Source organism: Gymnoscopelus braueri, assembly GCF_963280865.1.
Source record: "Gymnoscopelus braueri genome assembly, chromosome: 1".
NCBI classification, from domain to species: Eukaryota; Metazoa; Chordata; class Actinopteri; order Myctophiformes; family Myctophidae; genus Gymnoscopelus; species Gymnoscopelus braueri.
In genome coordinates this window covers 45,292,943-45,316,333 of record NC_137603.1, presented here as the reverse complement: position 1 = coordinate 45,316,333, position 23,391 = coordinate 45,292,943, and the positions used below count along the sequence as shown (strand labels likewise).

General features: G+C 41.2%; 1 protein-coding gene across 1 annotated transcript in view; it reads left to right on the top strand.

Annotated features, from left to right (window-relative positions):
* Positions 1-13,385, top strand: part of kiaa1549lb (KIAA1549-like b) — a gene marked incomplete at both ends in the record, with an annotated part of 93,308 nt that extends 79,923 nt beyond the window's left edge. Inside the window, 7 exons of the mRNA XM_080433359.1 lie at positions 567-796; positions 5,651-5,783; positions 10,621-10,995; positions 11,088-11,185; positions 11,632-11,780; positions 11,899-12,050; positions 13,116-13,385. Coding sequence (XP_080289485.1) covers positions 567-796; positions 5,651-5,783; positions 10,621-10,995; positions 11,088-11,185; positions 11,632-11,780; positions 11,899-12,050; positions 13,116-13,385 — 1,407 coding nt within the window. The remainder of the gene's footprint in view (positions 1-566; positions 797-5,650; positions 5,784-10,620; positions 10,996-11,087; positions 11,186-11,631; positions 11,781-11,898; positions 12,051-13,115) is intronic.
* Between the last annotated feature and the right edge of the window lie 10,006 nt (positions 13,386-23,391).

Genomic DNA, 23,391 nt, shown 5'->3' with positions numbered 1-23,391 from the left:
CACTCTACACGCTACAACCAAATCGACCCGTAAGACTCCATTTGGTAACATTTGTACACTGGGATTTACAAATGCGCTAGATAACACTGAGGATTTTACTGTGTCGGAAGGAACATCATTGGAAAGTCTGAAATCCCAGTGGTACAATACATTACTTGGGTACAAAATAAACGTATTCTTCAAACAATAAAATAGTAACCCTGTGAAGCTAGTAACAATTAGTTTATTTTGCTGTGGCGGGCCTTCCCTCCTACTAAATTTATAATTCAAAGAAAGATTATCATGACTTACTTTTGACTCTGCTTCAAAAGGATATGTTTTTTTTGGAGATGTCATGAGATATCAACACTGCTCTAAGTATTTGCTAATGATTGTGATGGTGGAAAATACATTTTCTTCCCAAAATAAGCTCCCTTTTTAATGGTTCTAAGACAAGATTTCAATGCGCTTATTATAAAAAATAGATGCTTCAGTAGATGAAAAACACATCAATTGAGTGAAAATGAATACCCTTTTCACCTAATTAAGCAAATATTATTTATAAATGTCTCCTTGTGTGTGTACAGGCGAGCATGGCTTTGAAACAGAAGTCAGACATTGAGCACTACAGGAACAAGCTGAGGCTGAAGGCCAAGAGGAAAGGTTATTATGACTTCCCCTCTGCCGATGGCAGCGGAAGCAGCAGGGCCTTGGCACAGAGACAGAGGCACAGCCATGAAAGGGCACCTGATGAGCATGGCAGACCGCTGGAACCTGATGACGACCGAGGGTCCACATATGTCAAGTCTCGCAGAAGGTGAGGAGAAGCAGGGGCACGCATGTGCGCTTTGGGGATTGACTGTATCTGTGTGCAAAGGTGGAATAAGCTCACCACTTAAAGGTAGGGTAAGTGATTTAGTTTGGTTAAAATAAGTGTTGAATAGCTCTATATTCTGATAGTACTCATTGCTATAGAGTGTTTGTTCAGTAAAAGGAGTCTCCCATGTCTCTCCAGCTCTTAATTAAACAGAAAATGCATTTTCAGTGCTCTCTCCTGATTGGCTTAAAGTTTGTCACCTACCTGAAAATATCTCTGCTGTCCAGCAGCAACCAGCTAACTCCAAAACGCTAATTTTTCAAGAAATGAAGAAAAACTTAGGGACCAGTCGAAATTTACATAAGGGGGGGCATGGAGGAAAATAGGGGAGGGTCATGCCTTTCTAATTTTGGTCCAAGGGAGGGTCAGCTAATTTTACTTTGAATCCAAGGGAGGGTCATGCAATTTTGAATTGATAAAATAGTCCGTTTTTTATATACCTTTTTAGTACAGCAGAACAGTGGTCAATGACCCCTCTCCATTTCAAAGGATACAAAGAATTCAAATCAAGTAACACCTTGTCTATTTAGAATCAATGACGGTCGTTAACAAGCCATCAACGCACAGCGAGTGTGAACGACCCAGTCAAATCTATTCAGCGTCTTAACGATGGTGGTTGAACAATTAAGCAAAACTTCAACAGGCGTTATTGGAGAGATGCATTATAAATAGGCCTACTATAACTGGATATTCATAATCATTTGAAGTAATTCTGTGCATGTGATTAATGTGGATCTATATGGACAGTTGTGTATAGATGCCTAGCTCCACAAGTAAAACCAGAAGCATCAGGCCATAATTGATAGCTTAATTTGTTTTATGTAGGCAACAGTGTAGTTGTAATCACTGTAGTTGATAATTAAAAGGGCAGAGTGACAAAAGTTTTAAACTACTGGTTACCAAATATTCAACTTTCTTCAATCTGACCAGGATTCAATGGGTTTCCCACATGTAAGATGAGAACACTATCCATTCTGCTACCACTACTACAGATACACTGTGCATTTAGCAAGACTGACTACACTACAGCAATGTTCTAATCAATGTGGAAAGCAAAACATTGGACATATCAGTTTTAAATGTCATGTTGTATTTGATGGGGAGGGTTAGGGGTGTCAAGAATTTCACAATACGATACATGATGTTGGGCATGATATCGATATGATATATTATTAATGTTCTTTTCTCATGTATCATCAACATTGGCCATCATCTTATAAATAACGTTATAAAGCAAGTTAGAAACAATTACAAAGTGCTTTGTACACAAATAAATACATTTGTGCAAGCTTAATGGAGAAGTGAAGTTCTCACTTATAAACCCATTGTTTCAGAGGACAGATAGACACTAATATAACAAATATAATATAATATAAGACTGCATAACTATAAATTCCACAAACCTCATATTTTTGTCATCTGGACTTTACCAACCAAGTGCAGCCTAGTTATTTCCAACAGCTAAAAAACATCTATAATACCAGATACAGTATAATACAATCTTAGATTAGATGTAGGCCTATTTGAGAGTGCAGATGCATGTCACATTAACGAGCGTCAACGAGCATCAGCTGACACACAACACCTCCCCTCTGCAGTGCTTTAAACTGAAAGTGACTGACTGGAGTCTGTTTCATTTCTCTCCAAAATACCTTGAATATGATGGAGGACATGATTCATAATTACTATGATTTTGATAAGCTTTACATTTCATATCATACAGTAAAAACTCCTAACTTTCACCGGCAAAAAAAAAGAAAGTGTTTTTTTTGTATTAAAAAAACAATAAAAAAAATATTACGATACAGTATGACATCATGACAATACCTATCATCACATTTTAATACCACGATAGGCTATATCGTGACACAATATATCGTGACACTTCTAGGCGGGGAGGGTTACTCTTTTTTTTGTAATCACTTGGGGAGGGTCATTGATTTTTTTTTGTTGTCAAAGGGAGGGTCATGGCATTTTAGATCAGGGCACATACATTTCCTCCATGCCCCCCCTTATGTAAATTTCGACTGGTCCTTTATATATTTTTTAAACAAAGCAATACTGCCTCATCAAAGTTGGTATAGTGACTTTATATAGAGCATCGCAGTTCCCGCCCACTTCCTGGTTTTTCGTGGTGCCGGAAGGAACAACTCAATGCATTTTTCCCGAGGCTTAAATTAATAGATATAAATATTTTTGGAAATGTCAATGGGAAAAATGCATTGAGTTGTTCCTTCCGGCACCACGAAAAACCAGGAAGTGGGCGGGAACTGCGATGCTCTATATTGTCAGATACTTGCATGTGTCATTATATTATCAACACTTTACCCCAAATTCCTAAATTCCCAAAAGCTAACAATGGATCTCCAAGCTCACAATGTGAATTAATGCCCTGATGCTTCATGACACTTATTATATAGGCCTACAATTATAAATATGACTTTAAATATTACAATAACTTCTGCTTCTAAAAGATGGGTTCACAGAGTTGGAGTTTGAGTAGAACTAGCGAGAGAAATGCTATGAACTCATTTTTTGTTACATTGTTCTCCTCATTAAACACTTCATAGATTTTAGAAATAGAATTACTTGTCTTCATAACATTAGCGTCAGTACTAAGTTTGATAAACAGGTACACTGCATAGTTTAGTTTTAACAGACTACGGGGAGAAAAACCCTGCCGTTTAGTTTGTTTATGTGCTGCTCCTCCTCTGCCTGTGTTCGCTCACTGCGCAGTGCGCTCTGCGCTGTGCTGTGCAACAGCAGCAGGAGAGGAGAGGGGGGGAGTTGCATGGTTTTGATGGACAGTTTGAGGATCCAATGGAGTTGGGAAGTTTTGTCAGAGGCGCTTTTTAATACTTTTCATTGGTTTCAATTTTTAGAGTTAGGAGGTTTTGTTCATCATTGATAAGAACAGCTGAATGGACCTCAATGAAGTTGGAGGTCAAAAGGGGGTGGAGCCTGGAGTCAGCAAAAGAAGTTTAGCAGAAAGTTTGAGGATCCAACAGAGTTAGCTGGTTTTGTCAGAAGCGCTTTTTAATGCTTTTCATTGGTTCAATATATTATATAATATATATTTTTACCAACACACAGACGTAAAGGGTGTTCAATGGCCCTGATTTATGGAAAAAAATGCAAAAGCGTCAAAATGGAGTTAGCTTGTTTCTGCCGGACAGCAACTCTAAAGAGCTGGAGAGACCCCTGTGACCGAACAAACGCTCTGTAGCAATGATTACTATCAGAATATAGTACTTTAACCTTTTTAACAAAAAATTATAATACCAAAAAATATCACTTACCCTACCTTTAACCTCTTAAAGCCTATATACTGAGGTCTACGCTTGGCCCCCTCATTTTTCTTCCTCTACACCAAATCTCTATGTTCGCAATGTGTCGCAATGCAATGCGTTGTGAGCTTGGCTAGTTGTGAGTTGGCTATTTTTGATAAATGTTTGCCTGTTTTGACATGCCCAGAATAGGGACGCTGGGGTTAAAGTGGTTAAGTGGAGGTAGGACTAAATGCCATTTGACATGAAGATGCCACAGGTGATATGCATATCATCCCCTCATCCATGCAAGGGGATGATATGCTCAGCCTGTGTCAGTGTCTAATGTACTAGATCAGTCACAATGTCAACTCTAATGTTGTCACTATGCAGGGCTAATCACCCCAGAAGAGAGATCCATCAGGCGTGTCTGATTAATATGATTCTGATCCTCAAACGGAGATAAGAGGATTGGCAGCTTGCTCTGAGCTGCCCTGTCCGCTGTGCTGGTTACTGTATGTACTGCTTATGCTTTATAAGAACAGACGAGGATGGACAGATTAGTTTATTACAGATTCAGGTCAATCACACAATATACATTACAACAAACAAACATACAATCTATTCCATACCAGATTACCATTTACGATATGCGCTGCCTGTCCTCAGAGAGGAATGCAGCATTTCAGCGTTAGCTTCTGTAGATGCAGAGCTGGATGCTGTTGTCAGTTTCAATGTTTCACCCTCTATTGAGCTGAGATAGGGGTTTTAACCACTGTAAATATACTGTGAATTTGCGCACATCTGCTATTAATATGTGTATGTGTTTGAGCGGGTGCTTCATCACAGAGATATGAATCAAATATACTTGTGCTCACTGAAGCGATGATTCTTCCAGAGCATGCCATCTGATAGGGTTCTTGTACTCTCTAATTTAATACACAATGTTTTGTTGTGCTAGTTGCTTTATCAATATTACATTTTGCTGTGTCACACTGCCCCCACTCAAGAATATTGTTATTGGGTTGACTCATATGCTGTGGCCTTAATAGTCTTAATTGTCTGTCAGTACTTGGCGAGCACTGGAATGTGTAATATTATGTAAAACTATTCTGCCAGAGAAAATCTTTTAGGTCCTTTGAGATAAAAAGTTTCTTATTACGTAAAACTGTTGCAAAAATGATCATTGAATGAGAATGCTGAAGAAAAACGGACAATGAGGATGATGGGTTCATGATGATGTGTATAGTGATGTCTTTAATTCAACACTTCACAGACCTTTAGAGCATTATTACGTTAGATGTTGCCTCTCTGTTCTGTGCCTGACATGAATCTGAAATATGCATTGTCAATTAAATTGACTTATCATTCCTAACTTGATGACACCTGGCACGGTTAAGAGGACTAACCCTGATGCCTTTTACTCCAGGCGCGCTGGAGCAAATGCTCACAGTACTTCAAAGGATTACAATGAACAGCTGGCTCAGGTCTGATGTGTACTAATGGCTCACTGTGGTCTAATTGGCAGGCACTCCCAGGTAGGTCAGCCAGCCTACCGTAGCAGACAGAGTCTGAACAGTCCCAGCCCTGGGGGAACAGAAATGGACCTGCTGGTGATGAGGGAGAGACCCAGGAGAGGGATCCGAAACAGTGGCTATGATGTGAGTTGCACTATATCACACAGACCCTGACCCGAGCTGGATGGTACAAAAAGATGATGCCGTCTGGTCGTTAAGACTTTGGCCCCCCATGGGGCCTCTGGTTGTGCACAAAACTAACAGACCATAATAAAACCTTGGAGGCAATAATAAAGTCTCATTTTTACATTGTCAAACTTGCAAGATGTGGAATGTACAGTATCAAGAGCTGTCTAAAAGTATGATGGATCAGTTCACTCAATAGTGAATGCCCTTCGTTGACCTCGACAGGCTGCTGTCTGCCTTTTAATGGAAGCTATTTGGGTTGCGGTGTCATCATCACTGAGAATTGAGAATCCAACATATTCAGCCGACATATGATTTCAAGTCTAGCACAGCAGACTGAAGAGAAGTGGTTCATTCATTATTTATTAAGATTCATACGGTATTTGAAATATATAATGCATTTCAAGAAATCTGATTTCCTTACTCTTCTCTTCTTCGATTCCTCAGGGACAATGCTGTTGCTGGGCACAACACATGCAGTCAGAATATTAATGAGGGGCTCCATAACCACTTAAACCCTATATACTTCGTTGACCGTGGTCCCACAGGGATCTGTACTTGATAGCTTTGTTTTTTTCCATCTGCACCGAATCTCTTTGCGTTGCGAGCATGTAGATCTGCTTTGTTCGCTGAATAATCGCCTATTTTTGTCGAATGCTCACCTATTCCCTATTCTGGACATGTTATAAATTATAACATGTCCAGAATAGGGACGCTAGGGTTCATGTGGTTAAAATAATGAAGTGGTCCATTCAATAACCATCTATCTATACATTCCAGGAAAGTCTGTATGTATTTGTCTCTCCTTCACATATCTTAAGAACCGTTCATCTGATCAACTTCACACTGTGTGTGTATATTGCTGAGGACCCAAGAAAATGCAGTATTGAGTTGGAAGTTTAACAGATGAGAGCTTCCCCAGAACCGGCCCACTTCAAACCAGCACACGTTCCAAATGTCAGCCATATGGCCCGAATGGGCACTGCACTAATTCCTGTAAACAACACTAGGCCTTTGTCTCAGAAAACATAACTGAAGTTGCAAATTTGCTATGTTGTCCATTCATTTTGAATCTACCTTCATTAGTTCATCTCATAGTTCAAGACATACATTTTATATACTGTTAGTAATTTGCCAGAATGAGTCTTTGGTTGGCTATAACTTCGAGTATTTAGAGTTGTCCTCTTATTCCATCATTTTCCTCGAAGGGCGGTGAGGCCATACAACTGTTGCTAAAAATATGGCACAATAGCCTCTGCTCAAGCTGTTCAGAGCACCTCAACTCTATTGATTTCAGTGGGAATACTGTTAGCTGTGTAGGCCATCCCACATCACTGTGGATCCACATCTCTGCCTCCGTGTTGCAGGGGGGACTGATTTATGAGGTGCACTGTGCATTGGTCTCCTGTGGCTACCCTCTATTCGCACAGGAAGTAGGGCAGCCTCAGCTCCTATTCATTTATCACAGAGTAAAAGGGTGGGGAGATATGGGGCCTGGGATTGTAACGGAGAGTAGAGAATGAAACCGATTGAGTGAGATATCAGGGAAAATAATAGAACATCAATTAATATAATAGAGTGTAGCAGATGTTTGAGAGGAGGAGAGAAGCTGTTATGTTGATAAGCAGAGCAAGAAGAGTGGACGGGAGATATAATATGTTAAGGAAATAGTTGCACATCGCAAATTGCTACACTGCTTAATTGCTTGTTCATAATTTTGCAAAATAGTTTATCCCTACAATGAATCTGGCGTTGGGATGGTGGAGGAGAGATGCAATGCAGATAAAACAAAACTTGCTGACTGTATTAAACTTCCCCTCTGACTCGGCTACTGATTCTACTGGTACAGTACCTTGTGAAAGCACCAATCACCATAGCTCAGCCAGTTGACATGTTACAGCACCACACTGTGGCGCACTGAACCTTCCTGCTCGGTCAGCACCTTGTCAACAACCCTGTTGTAAGGACGAGTCAGTGACTTACTGACTCATTACCAAACTTAAATTTCTTAGCCCTCAGCGACTGCAACCTGTGATGGATTTGTGGCATCCCACCAAGTCATCAAGGGCCTTTATCCAAAGCACTTCACAATGCGTGTTACATTCACCCATTCACATGCACACATTCACGCACACCGACGGTGGAGGCAACCATACAAGGCACCAACCAGTGCAGCAGGAGCAGTTAGGGGTTCAGTGTCTTGCTCAAGGACACTCAGACACAAAGCGAGGATATAGCCAGGGATTGAACCTTGTGGCTCCTGGAAAGTGTTGATTTCGTCGACTAAAACTATGACGAAAATTGTTTGTCGACTACCTTTTTTCACTGACGAATAAAATAAAAACTAAGCTACGATGACTAAAACTAAGACTAAATATATTGACAATTTCGTCAGCAAATAAAAACTAGACAAAAATGTTAGTGAGGGACTAGTGGAGAGGCCAGTAGAACTAAAGGACAAGTCATTTTATGTTTGTTTGCACTCACGTCACACGTCACAATGCGTTGTGAGCTTGTAGATTGCCTATTTTCAGCATGCAACCAAGTGTAAAATCAGTCAAGTCAAGGCCCGTCAAAATACATTTTAGTCGACTAAATCAACTGTAGATTTAGTCGACTAAAATCTTATGATATTTAGTCGACTAAAACTAGACAAAAACTAAAACATTTCAGATGACTAAAATATGACTAAAACAAGATGGAAATTTATTCAAAAGATTTTGACTAAAACTAAATCAACACTGCTCCCAGATGCTCATTCTATCTCCTGAGCCATCACCCAGTTTGCCAGGTGAACCTTGCTCTCAATTAAAACCTGGGAACACTTGTGAAAATCACACCCGAGTTCCATATAATTAATTTAACTCTTCCTTGGGTCCCCAGCAATACACAACCAAGTGTGACGTTGACCGGATGAACGGCTCTTGAGATAATGTGAAGGAGAGTCATACATACAGACCTTCCTGCAATGTATAGATCAGTGGTTCTCAACCAGTGGTCCGGTGACCACCAGTGGTCCTTGAGGGGGTTCCAGGTGGTCCCCAGCGAAATGATGGAGAGTTGGTAACCAAATGGGCCCTTATTAGATCTTTAACTCTTGAAAGTGTAAAATGTAAGTGTAAGTGTAAGTGTAAAAAGAAATTTGACACTCTCAAGAGTTAAATTATTGTTAAACATCTGCATTACTTAATTAAAGAATTGTTATTTTGATCAACATTGGCCTGTCATCTCTCCTATGGTACCACATCAATACAGCATGGAATTGTGGACAAAATCTTATCCAACGATTACAAAATATTCTACGTTTTGGGTCCGAGATGCTAAATCTCATCAAATGTTGGTCCGTGGCTCAAATGCTGAATAACTAATGGCCCTTGATATGAAAAGGGTTGAAAACCACTGGTATAGATGAATGGTTTAGGAAAGGACCCCTGGATTATTTTACGGTGCCCCTCATTAATATTCTGATTGGTTGTGCACGCAGCAACAGCACTGTCCCTGAGGAATCACGGAGGAGAGTAGGGATAGCTGCATTCTTGAAATGCATTATATATCAAATACCTTACTATAAATTATGAATGAACCACTGCTCTTCAGTCTGCTGCACTAGAAAGAGTCGCTAGTGCAGCGACAGAGATCACCCTGCCCCCCCATGCTGACTTCCCACTGCCGAACATGAACAATTGTGTTTGTTTGAGCGCCCAGACAATCTGGAGGCACCACAGAGGAATCAAACCCCAGTTTCCACGGTGGGGGGGCAGGTACTTTACCCCTTCACCTCCCGGGCAAAGTAATAGTCGAGTTGTTATCTAAATAATGGATTAAATTAAACTATAGTAATAGTGAACTGCACTTATGCTGTATTCGTTTCATTCTTGAGTAAAACATACTTGTGTTGTCCACCGAATGCGGACTTGCTCGCCCGAACATTGCATCTTAAGGGAGACCATCGAAATTACCCATTTCATAATATCCACATCTTTTAAAACACGCATTTGGTCTCACTACGAAAGTGGCTTTTGCCTGTCAAATCCCCCCCGCTGCTGCCACAGCTTAGTTTGTAACTTAATGAACCCAAAGCTTCAGCTTTTTCTTATGAATTCCTCCTTTTCCAAAGTGAGAGCTCAATGTCTGCTTGAATCCTTTAGTTATATTTATAATATTTAACTGTTATACATGCAGCACCAGTGCACCACTCTGTTTCACAGAATATGCCAACCTTGGTGTGAACGCTAGATCTTCCTTTATTTCAGCATTACTTATTTAACACAGTGGGAGAAAGGTGATTACAATAGGAGATGGTTTAATGCTTTACTCCAACAAGCATTTGACCTGAGCCTACAAGGACAATATATATTTGGTTGTACTGTACCTTTGGGTATGTGTGAAATAAGGACTGGTGGGAGAGAGTTATTTTGAAAGAGTTACTTTGTGACATGTGGTGTTTTCCAAACAGATGCATACATGAGAGCCTATTAAATATCCTGGTTTCTCCAGCAGAAATATAGCTGTATAATCCTGATCTCCTTTTCCCAGTAAAGTGATTGCACGTTTTTTCTAGTTACTCATAGTGGTTGCTCTCTTTTTTTCGTGTTTGTGCCTGTGTGTTTGTGTACTGTGTGTGTGTGTGTGTGTGTGTGTGTGTGTGTGTGTGTGTGTGTGTGTGTGTGTGTGTGTGTGTGTGTGTGTGTGTGTGTGTGTGTGTGTGTGTGTGTGTGTGTGTGTGTGTGTGTGTGTGTGTGTGTGTGTGTGTGTGTATACTGTGTGTGTACCGTGTGTGTGTGTGTGTGTGTAGACGGAACCCGAGTTGATTGAGGAGACGAACGTTGACCGTCTAATGGGGCCACGGGGATACATGTATGGCCGGGGGGTAAAAGGGCATTCGGAGACCTCCACTCTCAGCTCTCAGCCCTCCATTGACGAGGTGCGGCAGCAGATGCACCTGCTTCTGGAAGAAGCGTTCAGTCTGGCTTCAGGGGGCCACTCCACATCCGGTCGACACTCTCATCACAACCCCCACCACGGCCACTACAGCCCCGGGCCGCCACCGCTGCCCTACACAGACGCGGTGACCAGCGCCCCTGGCACGATGAACCGTGGCAGCAGGTTAGGCTTGCAGTGGGTGCCGTCCTATGGAGCAGATATGTACCAGTACAGCCTGCCCAAACCAGTAAGTGGATGAATATTGTTTCACTTGCATAACGGTTTGTTTGTGCGAGAGTAGCCTGTAACGTTGAATGATTTCCTTGCTTTCTGTTGGAGGCCTTTCGCTTCACTCAGCTCCCTGACATGGCTATGGGCTCTCCTCCACCACCTTTACCACCACGCACCGGACCCCCTCCAGGAACCTCCTTAAGACGGTATGGTGTAACAACACACAGAAACACAGGTCCACACACACACACACACACACACACACACACACACACACACACACACACACACACACACACACACACACACACACACACACACACACACACACACACACACACACACACACACACACACACACACACACACACACAGCTAGTACTGTAGCAGCTTTCCATCAGCAATTTTTCATATATTCAAATACAAATTCACATTAAGGGAGCAGATATTCACTACATAATGTGCTGTGGCAAGGGTGATTTTAGATGTATAAATTTGAATATTGAACTTGTGCATTGGTAGATGCCAAGAATATCAATAAGGTGTGCACACTCGTCCAGGTGGAGTGCTTCCTCCCTCTAGTGGTATAGACAAAGCATTGCATTGGCCCATAAGTTCATGTAAGTGCATCTCCAATCTCTTTCCATCTCAGCTCATCGTCTGACATGGGGCCCAAAGGTAGGAGCGCTGAGACATCTGTCACTGACTTGCAGTCTCAACATGACGGCAACCCATATGCTCCAACCTCCAGAGCAGCACTTCCCTCTATCACTGCAGAGCAGCCCGTGTCCAACTACTCAGGTGAGGCATGCGTGTGTGCAACATGCCGCATAAGCAATAAAACATACTCAGTACGTTTTATTTCTCCCCTGAGATTCATTCATGAGCAGGTTCTCTGTCCACCTCTTCTCCCCAACAGGAAACCCCATAACAGCCGTGTACGCCATCCCAGCCACCAGGCCTGGATACTCCGACTATTTTGTCTCCACGCCGCCCACCTCCTACCGCAGCCCCTCCTGGATGTCCTATCCTCCTGAACCTGAGGATGTGCCACCACAGTGGGCAGACTCTGTAAGAGACCCCTGGGCCCTGGCATGCCTGACCCATACCCAAGACCCAAGAAATGCCCAATGCTACTCCAGAGGCTAGATGGGGGATTTGTAGTAAAACCTGAAGAGTTAACGTAATCTCATTTACAAATTGTGGAAAGTAAACTACAGTATGATACAGTAGCATGGTCAAGGAAATATTCTCATTATATGAAAGGTACATTTGGCACTTTGTTGAAAATGAAACCTCCCTTTTAGGAGTAAAGCAACTTTTTGCCGCTGGCATTATGGTACAGATAATTGAGAGAAGAAATGCTTTGCGCTCATATCTTCCCTGGAGCAGGATTGGGTGTTTATTATACCCTCTTTCACACTCTCTCTTTTTCATGAAAGCAAGATGGGTTCCATTCTTTCTGTCTGATCTGTTCTAACCTGTGTGATCCTCCCCGTACTCCCTATCCCAACCCCGACTCTCCCCTGGCCTGCATTGGACTCTCCTTGTCTGTATGGAATGTTCTCTTTATCCCTGTCTGTCTGCCTGTTCCAACCAGATGCCTTCACGCAGTGTCTTTTTGCAGAACCAGTGTCATTTAGAAACCATTTGCTGAAGTGAATTTATGGCTGGCGTTGAGTGGACACAGCAAAATACCGGGGTAGTTGAGCACATTTCCTAAATGAACAACTATTTTCCTTTCATGTATTTATTAGATTAATTTTTTTTTACGTGGTGTAAATCATAGCCGTTAAATGTTTTATCTCCATATTCAAATGTAGTCCATTATTGGAGTTCAAACGCTATGTTTGAATTGAAAAAACATTTTCAAAAATCTTAGGTTCTCACATTCATTACTTTCCCCGTTATTTTGGTTCCTTTGTAGTGATTTCATTTGATTCATTTAAGTATGCTCGATATGGTTTCCCTTATCACCCATTTAATTATTTATCAAACACTGGTGTAAGAGAGACAATGTTCACTCAGCAAAATGAAAGAAAAAAAAACTAAAGCTAATTTCTTACTTGATCTAATTCACAGCTAGCATATCGGTTGGCAGTGTTTTCTTGATACACCACCTACCTTGTTTTTCAGGTGCCTCTGCCAGGGTATGTGGAGGCTTTCCCTCATCCTCGCTACCCTCAGGGTAGCACACCCCAGCTACCCCTGCAGTACAACCTGCCCCCCGACCCGCTCCCCGCCAACCCCACCACAACGTCCCAGCAAAACCTGCCCCAAGCTGGGAAGGACATGGTCAGCGTGCCCCTCAGCAGCCTCTCCACCTCTGCTCTGGTCCAGGCTATTCGACAAGAGGTGGCCAAGCTGGCAAAGAAGCAGAATGATATGTTTGAATTCCAGGTGTGATTCTGCCCCCTAGTGTCCAAGGGGGTGGTTTGTCATTTGCTGCACTCTTCATCAAGAGGCACACAAGGCTGGAAGTACATCAGACAAACTGCTTTTTGAGGTTTGTACTATAAGACTGAGTGATCTTCTTAACCCACAGATTTTTCTCTCTCCTTCTCACACACTAGTCAGGTGTGTTTTAACTCACAATTTAAAGGTAACGAGCAGTGATGGTTTTCTGAAACAAACATAATCTACTGACAATGATGTCTCAAGAAACTATATGAATCATATATTTCAATAAGACACTCAATGGGAAATGTTATCATGGAAAAAATATATTTCATTTTTGTGGATCTGTACAAATTGAGGAAAGAATGAAAGAAGCACTGTTCTGTTTGTACTGAGAGGACCAAAATATTCAGAACAGAAGGTTAAGCATAGAACACAATGTATATAAGCATGTACATATAAGGACATCATGTATTTTAGGTCTTCTATTGGCCTTATGATTTACAACACAAAGGGCGACACTAATATTGGTTCACTGAGCCTTTAGGTATCAGACTGCCAAGTCAATTATCAAAATTCATCATTATCGATCTAGTGTAAAAAGAAAAAAATAGGTAATAATTTATTCCAGATTTTCATAGCTCTTAATTTTCTGAACTTTTAACAGTAATGCTAGTTCCTGCCCAGTAGCAGACATAAAAAAATTGCATCTGCATTTTCACATAAACCCAACACGGAATGGAATGACTGGTATGATATGACATGTCACGTTTAATATGCCATGTTATAAAGTGAAAAGGTGATGAAAATAGTTGATTCTATATTTGTAAAGAAAGTACATTCTTTTTAATTAAAGCATTAATCCATAATTTGCATTGTGCCCCCAAAAATTAAATGAATTGATACAAAATATTGACATTGTTTGAACCCCAATAATTGGTATTATACTGTATCATTATTGTTTACTCTAATAGCATAAACATAAACCTGTCAGAGGCATAAAAAAATCAATTTGAACTTTCACAAATGAAACTAATCGGGAATTTCTCATGCTTTATTCTTTTTTTTAACACACTGGTGCTTTTATAGCTACAGAACCATTTTCAGGTCTCATAAATCCAAGAGAAAATAACGTTGCTCTTTATAGTTGCAGATAGAGGAACGTATCGGAGTCGCAAATGTACTGTGAGCCCTGTGATTTGAAGATGCACACACAACCTTAAAGCCTTTGGCACAAAGTTACTGTCTTTGCAGACGGCAGTGCCAGCAGTTACTTTGAGAGTTAGACTCAGACACTGTTCACTCTGTGGTTCATTTAAAGGGTCTGTATGGATAAGCTCGGTTACCAAAGGTGTACAGCATACCGGTCTTTGTGAGGTGCCAGCCAACGGATTAAACACTAAATAATAAAAGAGTATAGCCGCACACTCGTAGCCGCCAAAGCAAGTTTTATTGTGGACATAGAGACAGAAAGACTACCAATGTTTCGGACAGACTAAGCTGCCTTCTTCAGGGCCAAAACTTGCGTCGGCAGCTACGAGTGTGCGGCTGCTATACTCTTTTATTATTTATTGTATGGATATTAAGCTACCTTAAAACACACATACAAGATCTGGTAGATACTGTCGTAGTTAAGATGATGTGGTCGTGTGACCTGACCAGTGATCATCCATTGACATTCCTGTTCTAAGAACCTGTATGTGTACAGAGCTCTTTGTTAAGAACATTGTGAATGTCTACTTGAGAGTTTCAGCTCCTATTGATTGTACTGTAAGTGTTTTTTCCCCCCTAGAACTATTTGAAAAGCACTTTATTCTCTCACCATTTTTCATTCCGTCAATGTTGTTTATTAACGTCATCCTACTTGTTAAGTGCAGAGCCCAAGCACTGAATTTTCTCATAATGCAATACTCTTATTACAGATATTTCATGCCACCAAGCGTAAAAAGAAAATGCTTCTATACAACCTATTTCAATGTGGCATGGAAACAGTCATTAGGTCCCTCAACACACAGAGTTTCTAGCTCTGAAGTAACAAATGTGACTGAAAATGAAAGTATAATTATGTACAGTAGGGGGCACTGCAATATTACTGCACAAAGAACACTCAAATGCTTTAGGTTGCCGACTTGATATATACTGTTGCAAATCCATCCTCAGATGCATTGCTGAATACTTTGTACTTATGGCAGAGACAAGAAAGAAGTCAGTGATAATGATATACAGTAAGAAAGACCAATAACAATGAACAATGCAAATAAACCATTATTTCCTTCCGTGCTGTAGAATTGCTATCGCAGCGATACTGGATGAACAAATCTTTTGGATCATGATTATTAAACCAGCCACCCCACTCTCTCTCTTCTAGGAATTGTTCTTTTATACCCATGCCTGTCAGTGTAAATAAGCTTGGTTGCCTGTGTTCCCAAACTTTCTTTTACTGCCAAACCAGAGCAACACTCATGGTTGCAGTAATCTCATAACCTGTATAAACAAACCATTTTGTCTGTAATGTAAATGAACACATGTCCATGTTCTCATGCCGGATAAGCTGGATAATGTATTGATAACAAAGATCTGGGGCAAGTCAAAGATGGTTTTAGGTGGTTTGATACTGGTTTTGAGGATTGTTGACCAATATTTATTCTATAAAATGAAATATAAAGTGAGATGATTCTATTAAAATTAAAGTCTTTTGGCCTTTTCCTGACTGGTCTGCTGATTTTCTTGTCCTCTGCAGTGGCTTGACGTCAAACTTGATGTTAGTCTTATCACAGACTGTAGAGAGATTTCGAATTAAGCTCTTTCTTCAGTTAATAAGTCAAGTCATATTCTTGTCAACTGAAAAATAAGTTCAACTGCTTACACAATTTGCATTCAGCAGCGCATTTTCACATGCAAACTCTGGATGGACTTAGGTAAGGTAATGCACACGTAAGGCTTCAATTTTCTTTCTTTTAAGTGGATTAATGGAAAGGTAGTCAATGGGCGGATGGATCATCATTGGCATCGCAGTCTCAGAAGACCATAGATTTCTGTGGCTTAGAAGACGAATGCGTGAGAGGCAGAATTGGCCACAGATAATAATGTGTAAGCTAGTTCCGATAATTTTGATGATTTGGTGGTGTCCGTTGTTGTTTCCTCTTTGTCCTCTTTGCTTCGTGTTGTTGAGCTACAGTAAGGTGGTTTTGTATGTCAGCAGCACACTGTCAAGTTCCACTGCCTCTGAAGACGGTCCTGAGCTGCATCATCTCAGGTGACATAGGGCTGATGTTGAAGCTCTTGTTTGCAGACATCCTTATAGCAGAGCTGTGGGTGGACAGTTTGCCTCGTGCCAGATGACAGTTCTGCATAGAAAATGTCCTTTGGCATTCGTCCGTCGTCCATCGGCCGGACATGACCCTGCCAGTGGAGCTGCTGCTGCCTCAAGAGAGAGTACATACTGGGCAGCTCTATCCAGAACTGCTGTAGTATGTGCCCAGTATGCGCCTCAGACAGCGCAGGTGGACGCAGAACCTCTCTTGAGCTGCCACTCTTGATATGAGAATGGGATCCAGGCTTCACTGATATACAGGACTGTGCTGATGACACAGGCTTTGTACACCTGCACGGTGCACCTTTGTGTGGACTGTGCGTTTGCCCTCGTCCTATACTCTTATTGTGAGCTTCCTAAAAGCAGAGGTTGCTTGTCCAATGCTGCTGCTGAGTTGAGCAACGAGTGACAGATAGTCATTGATGGTGGACCCAAGGTACGTGAAGGTGCTTCCTATGGAGGGCAAGAGCTGGCATATTTTGAAATGAATAAATAAAGGAATAAATGAAATAATAAAGAAATAAATGAAATAATAAAGAAATAAAAGTGCAGGTTAATTTGAAAATAAATAAATGTGCACAGAAATAGACAAATACATGTCATTGTGTGACAAATTACTTATTTTGAATTCATTTTCTTCTCAATTAATTTATTTCCTGGAGCAACAGGAGCTGACCCAAAAGATCAGGGACATTGAAGAGGCGCATGTTAACCCATTAAAACTGGGAAAGCATCTGTGTCATTTTAGATTTTTTGCGTTGGCTATTCAGAAATAGCAGATATACAAGCTCACAGCGCGTCACTTCTGCAGGGTTAAGATGCTTTTTTATGGTGCTTCCTTGTCGTCTATGGTGCTTCCTATGGGGCTTCCTTGTCGTCTATGGTGCTTCCTATGGTGCTATGGTGAATTCCTCGTCTTCTATGATGTTCCTATGGTGCCTACCTGTCATCTATGGTGCTTCCTATGGTGCTTCCTAGTCGTCTATAATGCTTCCTATGGGGCTTCCTTGTCATCTATGGTGCTTACTATGGTGCTTCTCTGTCTTCTACTGTATGGTGCTTTCTATGGTACTTACCTGTCATCTATTTTGCTTCCCTGTCATCTATGGTGCTTCCTATGGTGCTTCATATGGTGCTTCCCAGTCTTCTATGGTTCTTCCTATGGTACTTACCTGTCTTCTATGGTGCTTCCTATGGTACTTACCTGTCTTCTATGGTGCTTCCTATTGTGCTTCCCTGTATTCTATGGTTCTTCCTATGCTGCTTCCCTGAATTCTATGGTGCTTTCCTGTCATATGGTGCTTCCTATGGTGCTTCCCAGTCTTCTATGGTGCTTCCTATGGTACTTACCTGTCTTCTATGGTGCTTCCTATGGTACTTACCTGTCTTCTATGGTGCTGCCCATGGTGTCTCCCTGTCTTCTAAGGTGCTTCCCTCTCATCTATGGTCCTTCCTATGGTGCTTCCTACATGTCATCTATGGTCCTTCCTATGGTGCTTCCTACATGTCATCTATGGTGCTTCGTATGGCGCTTCCCTGTCATCTGTGGTGCTTCCTATGGTGGTCTCCTGTCATCTATGGTGCCTCCCTGTCATCTATGGTGCTTTCTATGGTGCTCTATGCACCATAGGAACAGTTATAGTTGCAGTGCATAGTACCATTATAAAAGGTATTAGCAACATTGTAAAAAACACACACGCACGCACGCACGCACGCACGCACGCACGCACGCACGCACGCACGCACGCACGCACGCACGCACGCACACTGCTTTAAAAATACTGTAATTGGCGCAATTATGTCAGCTTGGCGGAAAGTCAATAAAATGTCACCTAGCTCACATAAACCTATTTGGCACAATACCCACATTTTCCTGTAAACAAATAACCCATGACAGATACCAAGTGGAAGGAAATCTTCAAACATAATACATTACTTACGTTACAACAGTCAAGGCAAAAGTATGGTATTTGGAAGGGGGAGTACTTCTACCAATCACACAAATAATAATAAATCACAACACCTCTAGACCTAACTATCGCCAAGCAAACTAATTTAATAAATTGGAAACAGAAAACAACTCAGTATCTCAGAGACAGAATAGACACACTGGAACAAAAACAAAACAAAACAAAAAAAACATCCATTTGAACAATTCAATGAAAAGTATTAAAAACGTATCTAAAATCTCAAAGTTGCCAATGAGCCAGTGCCACACAAACACCAACTAGAAAATCTCCGCCAGGCTGGCATGGGTTGCCTAGGCAGGGCTGTAGATCATGGGTTGCTGGGGGGAGGAAATAGCATTTGTATGACATACAGTGCAACATTTTGCATTTGTGGTACTTGCTGTGAGCAGAAGTGAAAGTGCTTCTAGAGGTGTGAGATGTATAAAGCCCTCATTACAAAGACAAATGCACATTTGAGGGTTCAGTGGTGCAAAAAACACAGGCACTGCAAAGATATTAAAAAAGTGATATGGTCATATGAGACATCCTTCACCATAGGAAGGTACAGATGAGAATGGTAAAGAATGATTACTACGGGCTGGGTGTGTGTGTGTGTGTGTGTGTGTGTGTGTGTGTGTGTGTGTGTGTGTGTGTGTGTGTGTGTGTGTGTGTGTGTGTGTGTGTGTGTGTGTGTGTGTGTGTATATATTGTATGTGTATTGTGTATGTATGCATGTTTATACAGTATTATAAGCATGTCCCGTATGTACAGTGGTTGTGGAAGATTACACAATTTAGTCAACAGAAAATGAGTTAAGTAAACATTCACTGATAGATTTTTTATAATTTAATTTTTCAAAACAGATAATGTTTTCCTTTTTCAATTCAGGATGATTTGGTTATGAAATGTGGTTATTTTATTTTGTCAGCTATGTAATTTGTTAATAGAATTAAAGTGATTGATATCTTGTGTATTTATTTATACAGCCTCACCTGCCAATTAATCCATATCATCATGATTAGCTATATTTCATATTTATTTCACTCCACACCGCTCAGAATTACTGCTCACATCCAATAGACCCTTTAGGTAAACTGATGTAGTTCTTCTTTGTCTTAGTGGGGTATACAGTATCTACAGTATATCTTCTCTCTCCTGGCTCCCAAGGTGTGGAATGACCTCTCTCTGTCAGTCAGGACCACAGAGTCACCCCATCTTCCGTCACTGTTTGAAAACTCACCTCTAATTTGTTCATTGCGCTTATTCCTTGCACTTGTAAGTCGCTAAGGATAAGAGCGTCTGCTAAATGCCTAAATTGTAATTGCAATCATTACACTCAGTCTTTTTACGGCTTGTTTTTGACATTGTCCTTTCTCCCAGGTACTGTAGTTTATTAGGACCTAATTTGGCTGCTGTAATTAGATATGGTCCTCTGAAGGACCATTATTGCTTAATAAAGGCTACTTAAGGTAATTATAGAACAACAGTCTGAGCAGATGATGGCTCTGAAATTAAACAGTTACCTCAATGAGGACGGGCCAAGGGTGAAAAACACATAAAAGTGAATGTGCTTAATGTGAAATGAGGAACTGTTGCTTTTGAATTGGTCACTTGCAAGGAAGGCTCACATCTCTTATTGTATGCTCTGAAAATGTATTAAACACGTACAACGTCGGGGGCACGGTGGCGCAGTCGGTAGCGCTGTCGCCTCACAGCTAGAAGGTCCTGGGTTCGATTCCCGCCGGGGACGCTGTGGGCGCTGGGGGCGTGTCTTCTCCTCCGCGTCATCAGCGCCCATACCCTAGGTGGCGTTGGTGAAAGGGCCTACTCTGTGTGGAGTTTGTATGTTCTCCCCGTGTCTCCGAGCCCTGCGGGTAGTTAATACCCTCACAAAAACATGTAGTAATCCTGGTCGCTATACCGCTTCCCCCATGACAGCCGGGGCGCCTGATGGAGGGGAAGGGAACTGGTTGGAATAACGCGTTCCTTCCACGCGCTACGTCCTACCAGGGAAACTCCCCTCTGCACCGTGACAAGGTCAGTTGGCTCTCATGCATTGAAGGAAGCATGAGCTCGGCCCTGGCCTCCCTAGGCTGAAGGGGACTGGTGTAGCGCTAGTGTAGGGCAGGTGTAGCGCCCAGGATCACTTAGGAAATTGGCACCGGGTGAAAAAAATGGGTTACAAAAATCGCGGGATAAAAATGTATTAAAAAAAAAACACGTACAAAGTTGGTTCCTACTCAGATGAAGATCTGATTAGGATTGAAATGTGTGTTTAATAAACTTTCAAAACATACAAGCATTGCGAGCCCAACTTCATAAAGTTAACTTGGGGACACTGTCATTACTCTCAAGAATCATAGAGAGATCAGGTTGTGCAGGTTGAGGAGTCATATAGAGGCTTTATATAAATGAACACTATTCTTCTCAGTTAATATGCAACAATACAGAGTCGGAAATAACTAAATATTTTTGTGTCCACATCATTTGACATGGATGAGAATGAGATTGTTTTCTACTGAGCAAGTGAACTCTTCCCGAGTGGCGCGTTGCTATTGTATGAACCTGGTGGGTGGTGGATGGAAATGTAAACAGAAAACCCAGACTGACAGTCTTGTTGTCTGAAGCACCCCGTCCCCTAAACTATAGTAGCTGGTGGAATGGGACATCATAATGATCACACTGGCTGACATGTCATCTCTGTAACAGATGGTGGTTAAATTAATCACATGCATTACGTTCACGATATAAAGATCTGAATCTTTTTAACGGACACCATAACTGTGTCATATGTCATAGATGACTTCACAGGCTGGCCACATGAAGTACAAGATCCACATGAAGCCATGGTGTTCCGATGTGGATCTCTGGGTCCACTTGTTTAGATTAGTTTTTCTTCATAACGACAGTTGTGTGTGGTCCTGTATTGATTATGTCTCTGTTCACTCTCCAGAGCATGCTACAATTCCATATGAAAGATGCACCACTGTACCCCACATTGTTATTGGAAGCATAAATCAGACTGTGGAGGTTTGCCAGTTTCATCAGAATCTGAGAAGTGAGTGAGAGGGACAGATATCAGTGTTATTGGAATAGCCACACAGTGTCAAGGTAATAGCTCCACTCCATCTTCTCCGTCACTTTATGTTATTTGTCCTTTGGTTGTTGAGGGTTTTACAGACTGTACGAGAGGCTCTTGTGATGTTGTCTAAAACACTTGACCTTGCGGATAGATCACCATCTCAGGCTCAGCACACATTGCTAGTATGGCAGTGATAGACAATTATCAGAGCTCACTTTATTGCCAGTACTGTATAGAACCAGGGACGCAGGAAGGGGGGGGGGTTGGAAAAAGAAAAAACCTCCGACATCTACACTTCATGGAGTACATTTTTTGTACTGAATTAACAGAGTTAAGGTAACAAAACCGCCCCAAAAAGTAACAAACGTCCCCTTCGGTTCTAAAATGCCCTCTGCGTCCCTGTAGGACACAGAGGGCATGAATTGGTTCTGATTAAGGTGCCACATGAAACATACAACAATAACAGGACAATAGGACAATGATAGGGCAACTTTACAAAACAACCAATGTGCAATCACTAACAGTGTGCAAACAACAAAGTCAATCTTTAACATCCTTAAATGTAAATCAACGTTTCAGTTCATATCCATTCAACTTTTTTCCTTTGCAGCCAAATGCTAACAATGCCATTTGTTGATTATTTTACAAATTTTTGGTCACTGTGTCTATGACTGTTAATTTCTAACTATACATTTGACATAAGAAATAGCAAGTCAAAATGAAAAGAAAATAACTGACCATGCAATCAGTCATAAAATAACAGTCCATTTGATGAACACATAGGGTGTATGCTTCATAACTCATGCTAGCATAATATGATATCTGCATTTTCCACCTGTGGTCAGATGATATTCGTGAATTGATTTTCTGAAGGGCAGCCACTTTACTAAGGCTACTTGCTATTAGGTCTGGGACCATTATTGATTGGCATTTATAGGAGACTAATCTAAAAATGGAATCTCCTCAGATGATTGAATTAATTAGCTGTCAGTCAAAAGTAATCAGTCACTGATTTCTGAAATGTTCTAATATTTTCAAGTAATCAGTTGCCCAATGATTACTTTTTTGATTGCTTCTGCTGCCTTGTGAGCTGGAGTGTTTTTGGTGAAGGGCTATCCTTACCTCTGGGAGAGTTTCAAGCTTGAAGTAGCAAATTTTTTGACTGACATGGACTAAGATTTTGAATGTCATAGAGGGCTAAAGCTGTGTTGTGAGGTGATATGCTTTTCACAGAAGAATCTCGTAGTATTTTGCAGACAGTGATATTTTGAGATACTGTATGTTTGAAGGGTGTATGACTGAGCTGTTGTAGAGTATTTGCCTCGCTGGATTGAATCCTGCATTATTTACAAGTGAAGACGTTGTGTGTAAGAGCATCTTTACTTTTTCAATAATTCCTCATTGCACCATGTCTTCAAGACTTACAATCAGAACTGCATGAACTCTGTTGCTTAAAATATTCTAATAGATTTAATGTGAGTGTAAGAACAGTTGCAAAATGGCAATAAAGGAATATTTTATTAAAATTTTAAATTTTTCACAAAACTCAGTATACATACAACCCCCCCACATCCCTCCCCCCTCCCAACATAAGGGACATAAACTTGTACAGCTATTCATCTCCCTCAAAAGATAAACAACAGGTGTCCATCAGGCGTATGTATCCATTCT